General features: G+C 51.5%; 1 protein-coding gene and 1 long non-coding RNA gene across 10 annotated transcripts in view; one reads left to right on the top strand and one right to left on the bottom strand.

The window, feature by feature from the left end:
- The window catches only part of LOC142930541 (uncharacterized), a 695,545-nt gene that overhangs the window by 129,793 nt on the left and 553,651 nt on the right, over positions 1-12,101 (top strand). The window lies entirely within an intron of this gene.
- The window catches only part of LOC116950998 (transcription factor 7-like 2), a 170,457-nt gene that overhangs the window by 108,772 nt on the left and 49,584 nt on the right, over positions 1-12,101 (bottom strand). For all 9 annotated transcript variants that reach the window (XM_076073202.1, XM_076073201.1, XM_076073200.1 and 6 more), the window contains exon 4: positions 9,476-9,574. In XM_076073202.1, coding sequence (XP_075929317.1) covers positions 9,476-9,574 — 99 coding nt within the window. The remainder of the gene's footprint in view (positions 1-9,475; positions 9,575-12,101) is intronic.

The raw sequence follows: 12,101 nt of genomic DNA, 5'->3' as shown, positions 1-12,101 counted from the left end.
GCGGCAACGCGTATATATGGGGACACGGTGGCGCCAATGGCTTTTGCACCGCACTTGGAATCCTACGACGTGAGGTTTAACGATGCACCGTGTGCGCAAAAAGGCAAATGATGCAAGCTGCGAAAAAACCCGTCAACCGATTGCATTTACGGAAATTAATCTTTTTTTTTTCCCTTTACAAACTATCATTTTCCAACTTGGTTAAACGTTACGTTAAAAACAATATTATACATACATTTCCATTTTGATTTTGAAAGCGATTAAAAATATATTGACAAGGGGGTTCGACTATGCGAGGCCTCAATTACAGGGCCCGGGGCTGGAGGTTTTTGGGTTTGTGAGCACAGCCACCCCAACCCCCTCTAACGCATCCAAACTTCAGCCACGTTTATAACTCTTACATAAACTCTGAAATTACTTAAGGTTTCTTTTCATTTATCAGGTCGCACTCATTACACACAAAGTGCTCGCCAGAAGTGAACCATAATACCTTGCTGATCTCGTCAAGCAGCATAGACCATCACGTGAACTCCGGTCATCCTCGCAGCAGCGGCTTTTGGCTGGCCATCGAACAAAGACGGTCACCGCATTGCGCGCTTTCACATATGCTTCTGCGGCCATCTGGAATGCTCTTCCTTTTGATATTACGAAGCCACTTGTGTTATGCACGTTTAAATCTAGATTGATAAACCGATTTCTACAGATCTGCTTTTTGTGATTAGTGTGTTGTCCCCTTCCCTCGCACCTCCGATGAGCACTGTTGGCTATGTCCGGTGCGAAAGAAGTTCACACATACTTACAAATGCAGTAAGATGGCATTGTCACAAACTCTCAGCCACAGTGGGCCCTGTTTACAAGGCCTGACTGCGACTGCCCAGTGCTCCGGTTTGCAAACAGCAGTGGGGGAGGGGGGGACCACATCATCTCCACGGCTCCAAATCCGGGCGCATGAACGAGCCAAACTGTCCGCACTGTAGGACGCTCCGCATCGCCGGTTAACCGCGAAGCGAATAACAAAACATATATATCGGCCGGCCCGGGGGCTCGCAGTGCAGCGAGGGCGAGTCCTCAGATAACAGCGGAGTCCTGCTTCCACGCAAACCACGTCGGGCTCTGGCATCCCCCCTGCCCCCCCCCCCACCACCCCCGTGGGGGCACAATCGCTCGCCAGAAATTTTAAACAAACTTTTTTTTTCCCTCCCCTCTGCCGCTTAAACGCAGCGCGGACATTACACAGATCCCTTCCTGTGAGCAGCCCCCCCCCCCACTTCCCTCGGGAGTGGCAGCAGGCGAGTGAGCAAGCGAGACTGCACGGGCAATGTCGTACTCAAGTCGACCGACTGCCAGCCTGGGGTCATCGTGCATCTCGATTTTCTCTCTTTCGCACCTCCGCCCCCTCCCCGGCCAAATCCTCCAGCCTCTCCTGAAAAGCAGCTATAGCCTCACACAAATATAACTCAACGCTCACGTCATTATTACAGCCTTATAATAGAAGACATTTTACAAACCGGATAGTTAACACCGGTTGGGCGACCCTCACGTCTTTGTGGTACTTAAAAAACTGCACGTCCCAAATCGTGGATCTGCTCAGTCGTAGGCCCAACGTTTTCGGCAAGTCCCCCCCGCGCGCACCCGGCAACTTCACGACCGCAGGAACTTTGAAGAAAGCCGACTTTGTGAGTAGTTTTTTTTTATTTCGACCGCGTGACCAATGGTGCCATTAGTTAGCGGGCGCCCACCGAGGTCGGCGAGCGAAACGCTTCAACAGAGACCGCAGGTTCGCGTGGGTTATTTCCAACACGGGGAAAATAAGGGGGACACAGCAGCCGAACAAGTAACGGCCGCTCACACCACCTCCCCCCTTGGGCTGAGCGGTCACGGCACGAGGCCATCGTTCACGTTGTAACGAGCGGCGTTCGTCACGGGCGAGGCGGCCCAACACCAACCACTTAGCGAAAGAGGTGTTTTCACGAGCTGTCGCGAGTGACGTCGGTAGCGGGAGACGAGGCGAGATTTACGTCGCGTTGTTTGGAATCCACTCCTGTCGGGAATTGACCGCGAAACGCATTTGTGAAGACGTGGGGGGGGGGGGGGTTTATCCCGAAGTCGGACCAAGAATTTTTACTGCGAGATTTTTAAACGGCGCTCTGTTTTAGTTCCGCGAGGGCCCCAGTAAAAGATCGACCATATAAAGCGGCGTAAACCAAGGGCCTCCTTCTTTACAACACCAACAATTTAGCCAAAACCATCTCTTACGCCAGCTGCAGCGGCGTTGCTGAGAACTATAACTAAAATAAAGTCACAAAAAACTCAAAAACGTCAACAAAAAAAAGGTGTGGGAGGGGGCAAGTAAAAAAACGAGTTAAGAAGTAACCTCCTTCCACAATGGGTGGCTAATTTAAAATCTTACATCATCCGCCAACCTCGCAAAATCTCTCCACTGCCTTTGTTTACTCAACCCAAAAGGGGGGAGAGGGGGTGTCAGAGGGGGATTGAGGAGATGCGTGGCAGAAAGGGGAGCGTGTCCAACGTGGATATCACACAAAGACAAAGATCCCCCGTATAGTCTGAACAGACTGTAGGAGCAAGTGCTGTTCGCAGAGCACCTATAAAGGCCGGCACAGCATACGAGGGGATGGGTGGCCAGCACCACGCCCGGCCGCTTTTGTCTCCCCCAGTGGCGATGTTTACACACCGCACCAGGTACTCATTTGAAGCCAAGTCAACCTAGGAGAGGCCCAGGAGCGGTTCAGATAATCGTCACTGGTGCTGGCCGTGAGCGGGAATCGAACCCGGCTCGCCACGTTCGAAGCACAGCGTGCTAACCGCGACACTACACACACACAGACATCTCACGACCAACTCGGGACTGCTGAGCCAACTGGGGCAGAGTCGATGATGGCCAAAATACCTTTTTCCCCCGCGTGTTTTGAAAAAGCGAAACCCTTTGCATGCGGTAAAGTTTAAGCATCGCTTAACCCACAGCTCATCCTGGTTTACGATTTACAGATACCGCAACTCGCCGATAATTGATACAAATGATCGATACCCCCTTTGTCCAATCCACTGCTCCCCGCAAAGTGCCTGTTCGTCAGGCCGCCAGTTGTTTGACCATACTTCACCAACACACCGGTTCAGCGAGGGTTGGAGAAGCCCCCAGGACCGGATGAGGTATGGGTCACCACCGACATTATCTGCGGCCGTAAATCCAAACTCAGTTCGTTAGGTTCATCGCGCCATGCGATAACCACTGTGCCACCACTTCCACCTTTTGGTATACAATCCCTGCCAGGACCACCTCTGCGCTTTTTAAATACTCAACAAGTACCATACTTTGAATGTGATTAACGCATGGCCTGCAAGAGCTATGCGGCTCTTGAGTAAGAATGCGCATGTGCGTAAGGGCCACCCTCACTATGCCCCGGCCAGAGTATCCTCCTCCTGGTTCCGTTCCCACTGCATCTCGAATCTCCCTCCCTTGCAAGCCGGACGCCAAGTCGACGCTCTCACCCGATTACAAAAGGGGTTAACAAACAATTCGCATGATAATGGGGCCTTGCCGACTGCTGCTGCCACAGCGAGGCACGGATGCTCGATCAACTCTGTTTTCATCCGCCCACTCTTCAAACTTTCATTTTCCAGCGAGTGTTATTGTTAAAACTCTGCACTCCTCACAAATCTTCGATTATTTCAAGGTCTCCCGATAAATCTACCGCCAAGTCAGCCAACTGCCAAAGGTCCCAGCAGCTGATAGCCACGGCGGCTTTGTTTTAACACCGACGCGGGTTAAGAGAGATTCGGCCGTTCGAAAAGATATACAAATTCGCGCTGGGGTGCAGAGTGAATGCCGGCAAGCGCCGCCCCCGTTCATAGTTAACGCGGCTTTCGGACGGTCAATCCAAGGACTCGATTCGAGGAGCCGCTGTCTCCGCTCGGCTGGCTGGATGGTAACCAGGCCGCGCTTGTGTTTCCAGCTTCCTGTGGCACACAACATCCACAGGGCTTTCCGTCCGGAGGCCCCGCTTAGCAGAGTTTGCACACTCGGTGACCTCCAGTTATATATACGCCTTTGCGGATATCACGAAACGGTAATTTGTAAAAAAAAAAAAAATTACACATGCATATGCACGTATGATTTGTATTTTATAGAAAACTACTTTGAATGCTACTCTGCTGCGTCGCAAATGCGCTATTATCGGAGTCATTTCAAACAAGGGGAGGAAGTGAAATGCCATTAAGGAAATCCACCGGGCAAGCAGAGGGGATGTCACATCAGGAAGAGGGGCCCCTGAAGATGACACCACAGAATATACTTAGAGTCTCTGAACTCTTAGACAATGCTCCTTCATGTGCCGTAAAGAATTATTTGATGCACGTCCGTCGCCCGATATGTTTAAGGCATTTTAGCACTCGCAGCTTAAGCCGAATTAAGAGACAAATTAACACCTTTGCGACATGCGAGCTCTCTTTGTGGAGTGGCTGGTGCTCTTGGTGGGCCCATAAGAATCCACAAATTCTGAAAGACTCCTCTTATCACAGGCTACCACTCGGCTTCTCAGCGGTACGAAGTACATGAGTGATGTGAGACACGGCTGTTACTAACTTGCTAATACCACTTAACCATGGGTCCTCTTTTCAGCCATTTCTGAGCTGCTAGACAGAGGACTTAGCATTGTCGAGGCCTCACCATCACAATGTAAAACAACATTCAACCTCGCGGAAACAGTTCATAACGTTGAAATTAAAAAAATATTACAACTGTGCAAAGACCCTAAAAAACAAACGCCGCACTCTTCACCATGCTGGAATTTTAATTGGCGAGCGTCGGCAGGGTGGCACCGTAGATTTTGACGGCACCGTTTCTGCACCAACTGGAACGTCCTTGGGTGAAATGGTGGTCCAGATTTTTTTTCTCTCCTCCTCCTCCTTCTTCATGTGGTTCTCAGTCTCTCCGCCCCCCCCCCCGCCCTTTAAGCTCAAAAGCTCAAGAAATCCGCGCGACACTGAGCGTCATTGTGGGGCTAATCGCGCCACGGACATGTGGCGAGGGGCTCGCACGGGAACACGCGGTCAACGCTTGGTGGCACCAAGTGTAATTGCCATAACGGCACGGTCGGCATCGGCGTCACTGTTCAAAGTGGTCACGAAATAAGGGAACGCCCAAATGAGTGCTCGGTGCGGTGTACACACATCGTCCACTCGGGAGAGACAAAGGCGGCCGGGGCGTGGTGCTGACCTTGTATGGCGCGTCAGCATTCATAGGTGCTCGCAAACAGCAGATCTCCTCCTCCCCCCATAAGGCTACGCGGGAGGATCTTTGTTTTTTTGTGTGTCGACAAAGCAAAGTAGAAAATATCTTCTGTGTATTTTAGTTATTTCTTTGCCATCGACATCCAACTCATCTGGGCAAAAGCATCCCCTCAATGTCTTCCACTCTCCACGATCTCCTGCAAGCTCCTGTCGAGCGCCACTCTACATCTTCTCGTCTCACCGTCTCGTTTTCTGTACACCTCTCCATCCCTCCAACGGCCTCTCCATTCCTTCGTTAATTTTTCCCCCATCTGTCATCCGGTGTCCGAGCGTGATGTCCCTGCCCAGATCGATGTAAGTTTTTTTGCAAATCAAACGTTTTCATTATCAAATCTTCATCTCGTAACTTTGCAACGCCTCATTACAAGCCAATCTCCCTTTCCCATTGCTCTATGGCGAACTTGTAGCTTTCTTGGGGTTTAAGTAATGGGCCAGGTTTGTGTTCTGGAGATTAGTGTTTTTTTCTAAACTCTCGGCAATCCTCTCTGCGAAATGTCCCACCATGCAGAGACGTGACCTCATGGGGTCGAGTTGACCTTGCGATATCGCGCTGCGGTATAGCAAATGTGGGACCGTCCAGCATTACTCGGCATTACACTGCGGGGCAGGCAGAGACGGACTCCAGGAGACCCGTTCCTTCCTAGAACTCCACAGGAGTCTCTAAACTAGGGGCTAATAATGCTGCCTTTAGGATGACCTTTTACCACGAGGCAAGCAAGATGGGGCGAGATGTCCCTTTGCAGGGCCCAGGACTGCAAATGTTTCACACGGTTTGTTTTACACCAGCCCCATGTGCCACCATTAAGCACTCTGGCTCCAGCAAGCACTTTGGCTCATGACAGCTGTTGGGACAAGGCCTGTTTGCGAACACCTATTAAAAGCCTGAAATGGCAAAACTCGTGGGCGAAGTGGTTATCGCCACATTCGCCTGACTGCCTTTGTCTCCTGAGTGTTGGGTGTTCACGTGTCGAACCACGTGCAATGTTAGGCCGAGTTAACCAGGTTCGGATGACAATTTCCACTGATGCTATGCATGATTGGATATTTAATGCAGGTGGCCAGGATTGAACCGCAGTTCAAGGCCCAGGGTAGCCATCACTTCCCCTCGTACATGCACAACAGGAAAGGGCAAGTGCCGATAGCAAGCACCCATGAAGGGCGATGCAGCACATGAGCGGGTGAATGGCCAACACCAGGCCGAGCTGAGGTGGGAGGCCCAAGACCGGTTCAGATATTCGTCGCCAATGCTGGTCGCGAGTGAGAATCAAACTCGGGTTGCCGGATTCGTAGCGCAGTTCACGTTAACCACTGCACCAGCGCTCTCCATTTGACCGAGAAACGCACCCACACACACACACGTGCGCAGAGAACATTTATCTCAAAAGTGTTCCCAGTGCATGCGAAGGGCGTACTAAGGCTCGTGGAAACTGCGAGCCGTAATTAAAGCGAGCGCGCGGGGTGGGGGAGGCAGAAGAGGAGAGGGCGAGAAATACGAAATTATTTAATGTAACTCTGGAAAAGCTCCAAAGAGTGAAACTTTACACGCAGAAGACACTTGAAACACCGAGTGGTCGGTACAGACTGTCATGCCTCGTGGGCGCATTGGGATAACGTCAAGCGTGCTCACAAACGCCGCGGTGCGTTTCGGCGCAGTGCCACAAACAAGCAGTCACATCACGCACGTGGGACTTTTTTTTCCCTAAATTAGTCACGGGAATTTGTTGCTGTTGTAAAGTAAAAAAAGTCAAGGCAAAGATGCAGCCCTGCAATTGCCTGTCCGCAGCCACTGCTGACGGAAGGGCGATCTCCACAGGGACCACACGCTAAGAGGGAAACTTGGCCTCTTCTTCCGCGCCGGCCAGACGATATGCAAGAGGGTAGCGTAGTACGATCGACTAACCAAGATGTAACCATCTACACTGTATGCTGGGTTAACGGGGTCGGAGAGGATTTTAAGAGAAACTTGCTCCATGGTTTAAAACTGCCGCGCCGCCAACAGAAGGAATTTGAACCGGCGACCTCTGGATTGTGAGCATTACACAACGGCGGCATGGTTCTGATGAAACTGAATTCCACACGTTTACTAAGAGGACGGACATTTCCTACAATTGTGGAAGTTGTTGAATCGCTACTAATTGCCATGGTGGTGAGATGTTAACTCCCAGGAATGATATGAAGGAGGTCGTGGGTTCAATCCCGACCCTGACACCTATTGTATTTCTCCCCGTGGTCGGGCAAATTTTTTCTCCAGGACCTCCGGTTTTTCCATCCACATTTAAAAATGTGTTAAGAGTATTTGGCTGGTATACATTTCCTCACGATAAGCCACTTCCATTGAGCTATCATTTGTGGCCAGGTCACTTCTGAAAAAGAGCTATACAGCTCAATGGGGCCTTTACCTGGTAAAATAGTTATGTTTAGTTTTTAGTTTGTGGAATGTCACCATATAGTGCCTCTCAACCCCTTCCCATTGGATTCACCGCATGCACCGCGATAAAATGGGCCGAAGCAAAAGGCTGTCCACGCTGATTTAACGCTGCGAAGATAAATATTTACGCTGCAAATCTAAATATTTTTTTATTTGACACCGATTAATGGGTTAGCATCCGTACACGTTCAACAATGAAGCCGACAATTACCGTTGATCGTCACGCGTTCACTTGCGCAGATATTAAAAAGCACAGTAACACCCTGTCGCTGCCGCTCGCCACAGAGAACGCACAGACACATCCGATTTACGACTTTGCGCGATTCACTTACCTATTTCATCATCATCATCACACAAATTGTCGCCGTGTTGTGCGACCGTCGTTTGGGGGCAGCGAGCAGCTGAGCGCAAAGCGGTGGCAACCTTCAGGGCATCGTTAAGCGATTGGCGAAGTATGGTGGTAGGTGGATAATGATTCTCATTTGAGAGGGCAAGCTTTGGCGCACAACACGCGCGTGTTTAATCTATGTCACCCTTGATGTGATACCTGGGGGAGGGGGGGTTGAATTTTCTTGAGTCTTACAATTCGTTAAAATTCAACGAAACCTTTGAGATTTAATTATCGGAAAAATTGTGCAATGGAAATAACTCTTAGGCGGTGACAATGTCAACAAGAGAAACTCGTAAACCGGTTGTGGGGAGGGGGAGCAGGCAGGGGGGGGAACAAACGGACATCGCAGCCGCAAAGCGCCGTGACGGCGGACTGTGACGATGGGACGACTGGCACTTTAACCATGTGCATCACCTCGTATCTGGAAGGGGATGGGGGGGTGCAAAAGCGAACGCAATCTAACCTCCTCACGAGGGCGATAACGCTCGTGGCTTTTCGTGCCGCCTCCCACAACAGCAAACAAAGAGCCCGACCTTTAATTTTTTTTGCAAATTACTGTACCTCTTGGGCGGGACAGCCGTGCGGCTGTTTGGCTGCTGTTTGTTTTATCAAGTGGGGGGGGGGGGGGGGCTCAAGGTGCAGCGGTCGATGGCTGTTGCTCAATTTTGCGACCACCCCCCCCCCCACCCCCTCTCCCCCCCGGGGACTCCAAGGGAGAAATAAAGCGCACGGGGGGGGGGCCGACCCGTGGGGTTGACGTTTCGCGACTCGGCGCAAATCTGTCACCAGGGGGTGTTCTAGGCCGCGCCGCCGCATCACGCCTGCCTCGCGTGGACCGTTCCAAAGCGGAGGTGCGAGGGTGCGTGCGGAGGAGGCCGTGGTGGAATGTGCCACTGTGTACGCGGGGGGGGGGGGGTAGTCAAGGGACGGTGGGGGGGGCGGAGGTAGGATGGAGGGGGTGGAGAGGTAGGCCAACACGCGCGTTTACAACCGAACTAAAATGGAATTTGAACCCGCGTCTGTTACAAAGTCCAGGAGAGGTTGAGGGTGAGGTAGGAGGGGGGAGGGGAACAGGGCCGGCTGCGAGATTATCGCCGCTTTCGAAGTTCGTGATCGCGCCGGTCATACGTAACATATTCATATGTGCGTACATATTTCTTGCGCTCCGTTTGTTGTCCTTCGAGCGCGCTCGAGCTACGTACGGTGGTGCGAAAAGAAGCTCAACGTACACACATACGCACGTACAGGTAGGGCGTGGCCCGAGACGGGAGGGGGCAAAGTGGAGCGAGAAACTCAAGGAAAGAGACGACGCGTTGAAGGAGGGGGAGGGGAAAACGAGTGCTCACGATGAGGTAGGCCGGCGAAGGCGAGCGCGAGTCGTCCCCGGCTTTGCGGCCGGGTAGAGGAGCTTGCATGTCGAAGAGCGGCCACTTGAGAGGCAGATACTGTGGGGGAAACGGCGACAAAAACAACAGCCATGAATGAGCGCAGCGCTTTCATCACGTAATGCAGCGGATGTGTGTAGGTTGAACTTCTTTCGCACCGTACGTAGCAATCCGTGCTAATCAGACGTGCGTTGGACGAACAGACAAGGGAACCATGCTGCGTCGTTTCGGACTCCTGGCTATGACTATCAACGATCAAGTCTGAATGAGTGAGAGAAAAAAAATATATATCCATCGAAAGAGGCAATGCAGGCAGGAACATCGCGAGTTTCAAACAACATGAAGAAACGTGGACGCAAAGCACTCGGCCTTTGTGCAATATAAAAAAAATACATCAGCTGTTCCTGAAGAGAGGACCACAATGCAATTCTTGAGGATCTGCCGAGTTTTTTTCTTTTTTTGCATAATGCTGAAAGGCCGAGCACTTAATTCCACGTTTTGCAAGTTGTTTGAAAGGCAATGCCGTCGACTAACCTAACACGGCCATCAAGACAGCAGCAGCAGCGTCCAACCACTGGTATTCAAACATCACCAGCAACCACAGCTGCAGCAGCACCAATGGTTCATGGTTACGTCACTACACTCTAGTTGTGTCAGCCATTCTCTATGCAATGCTGAATCACAAGCTCCCACCAGCGATAAAATCGACGTCCAACATTGCGTCTCGATCCAACCCTCAATTGGCTCGTTGGTTTGCGGATGCCACTTAAAGGGTTTACAAGACGGACCCAGGTGTTCCAGTTGGCCCACGCTCCACAGATAAAAAAAAAACACTTGGGTTTGGGGAAGCTTAATAAATGCAAACCTCTTACTGGGACTTTTGCCAGGCCACCCGAACGCAAGACACTTTTACGAACGAACCCAGCAAATGTTGCGAGACGTAGGCACACGCACACGGGTGCAAGCTCATGGACTCAAACTCTACCCCCCCACCCGGCCACCACCACCACCACCGTTCACCGCCAGCACAAACGCTCAAATGGCAATGCACATAAAACCTCATGAGCACACCTGAGGACTGAGGGTACATCGAATCTCTGAATGGCAGGGCGGGGGTCGGTGGGGCTAAAAAAAAAAACGGCCACAATGGCCATTCAGAGCAAAATTATTCCGAGAGATTACGGGGGAGCGCCATTGTGCACGCAGATTGGAGGAGACAGAATGACCCTGTGGCCAGCGCCGGGGCTTTCGCTCTCCGTTTACAGGTCACTAAACCCCTTGCCGAGAGGGGCCCCAGCCTCGACGCTGCTCAATGAGCCAGTCGCGCCCCCCTCCACCTCCCCCCCGCCATCCCACTCCTGGCCCCTGCCCTAAATCACTTAATTGTGCATTGTGCGTCACGAAGAATGGGATCCCCCCCCCCCGCCCTCTGCCGTCCTTGCCGGGGAGGGGGGGGCAACAATGGGGGCCTCGTTGGAACAAATTACGCGGCCGCAGAGTCTTATTAAAAAAGTCAACAGGACCCTTAAAAGAGAGGGCTCAAGCGAGCACCATCAAATTAAACACTTTCTTCCCATGCTCGATAAGCATGGTTGGCTTTGTACGGTGCAAAAGAAGTTCAACGTATGTACAAGCCAGGGGGGGGGGGGGACACGCAGGAACTCCTGCAGGCATTGCACGTCTTGGGAGCGCAAGAAAATGTGCAACCTTAAACACCCGACCGCAAGAAATGTCCTTTTTTCGGGCTGGCACTCAATTAGCGGCTTTAATCAATTGTTAAAACAAAACAAGAAGAACCGCGCCAGCGCTAACCCCAACGCGAGAGAAAGCGACAGACTTTTAACGGATAATGAAATACCCCCACCATACGGTTTACCCGAGTCGCGACACAAGCGAGTGGCTTATTCCGGCTGCTGGGAAATGTCTCGCTGCAATTAGCGATTGGCCATGGTGTCACTGGACGTGTTGACTGCGCCAGTCGCTGCGGGCGGTTCCATTCTTTTCAGACAAAACGATCGCGCGGCGCTCAACGTCGTTCAGCAACCGCACCACCACGGCTGCTCGCCGCTCGTTAAGTTTCTTCCGGCGAAGCTCTGCTCAACGCTCATGATGCGTCCACTTTTTCCCACAACCCCCTCCTCCTCCCCCCCCCCAAAAAAAAAGTGATTGATGCCCGTCTCGGCACGCAGGAAAACTAGATTTTGGTACTTACATAGAATTTGGTTTATACGTATGGTGGTTACCGACATGTTCCAGGGAAAGGTACAGATAAAGTCCATCTCTGTGCCAGACACTCAGAAACATATGAAACTGTAAATATGATCCTTATGGCAGTACCCCTGGGTACCAAATAATAGAAAATGGCCGAGGCAATTAAATATTTTATTTCTGGGACACTTTTTTTTCCAGGGGTGTACTTAACCAATCAACCCAAAATCAGTGCTACTCCGCGCTGTCGAAACGCAGCGAGGACGATGTCGCCGAAACCCTGAACGCTCGTACGCACCCTAGTGCATCGTGTACAGCTCGTCGAGATGAGTCGATTGCCGCATCGCCGAACATCAACAGACTAAAAATGACTGCATCA

The sequence above is a fragment of the Petromyzon marinus genome, chromosome 41 (genome assembly GCF_048934315.1).
Source record: "Petromyzon marinus isolate PM22_M1 ecotype Great Lakes invasive population chromosome 41, UKy_Petmar_22M1.pri1.0, whole genome shotgun sequence".
NCBI lineage: Eukaryota > Metazoa > Chordata > Hyperoartia > Petromyzontiformes > Petromyzontidae > Petromyzon > Petromyzon marinus.
This window is presented reverse-complemented; position numbering and strand designations above follow the sequence as displayed.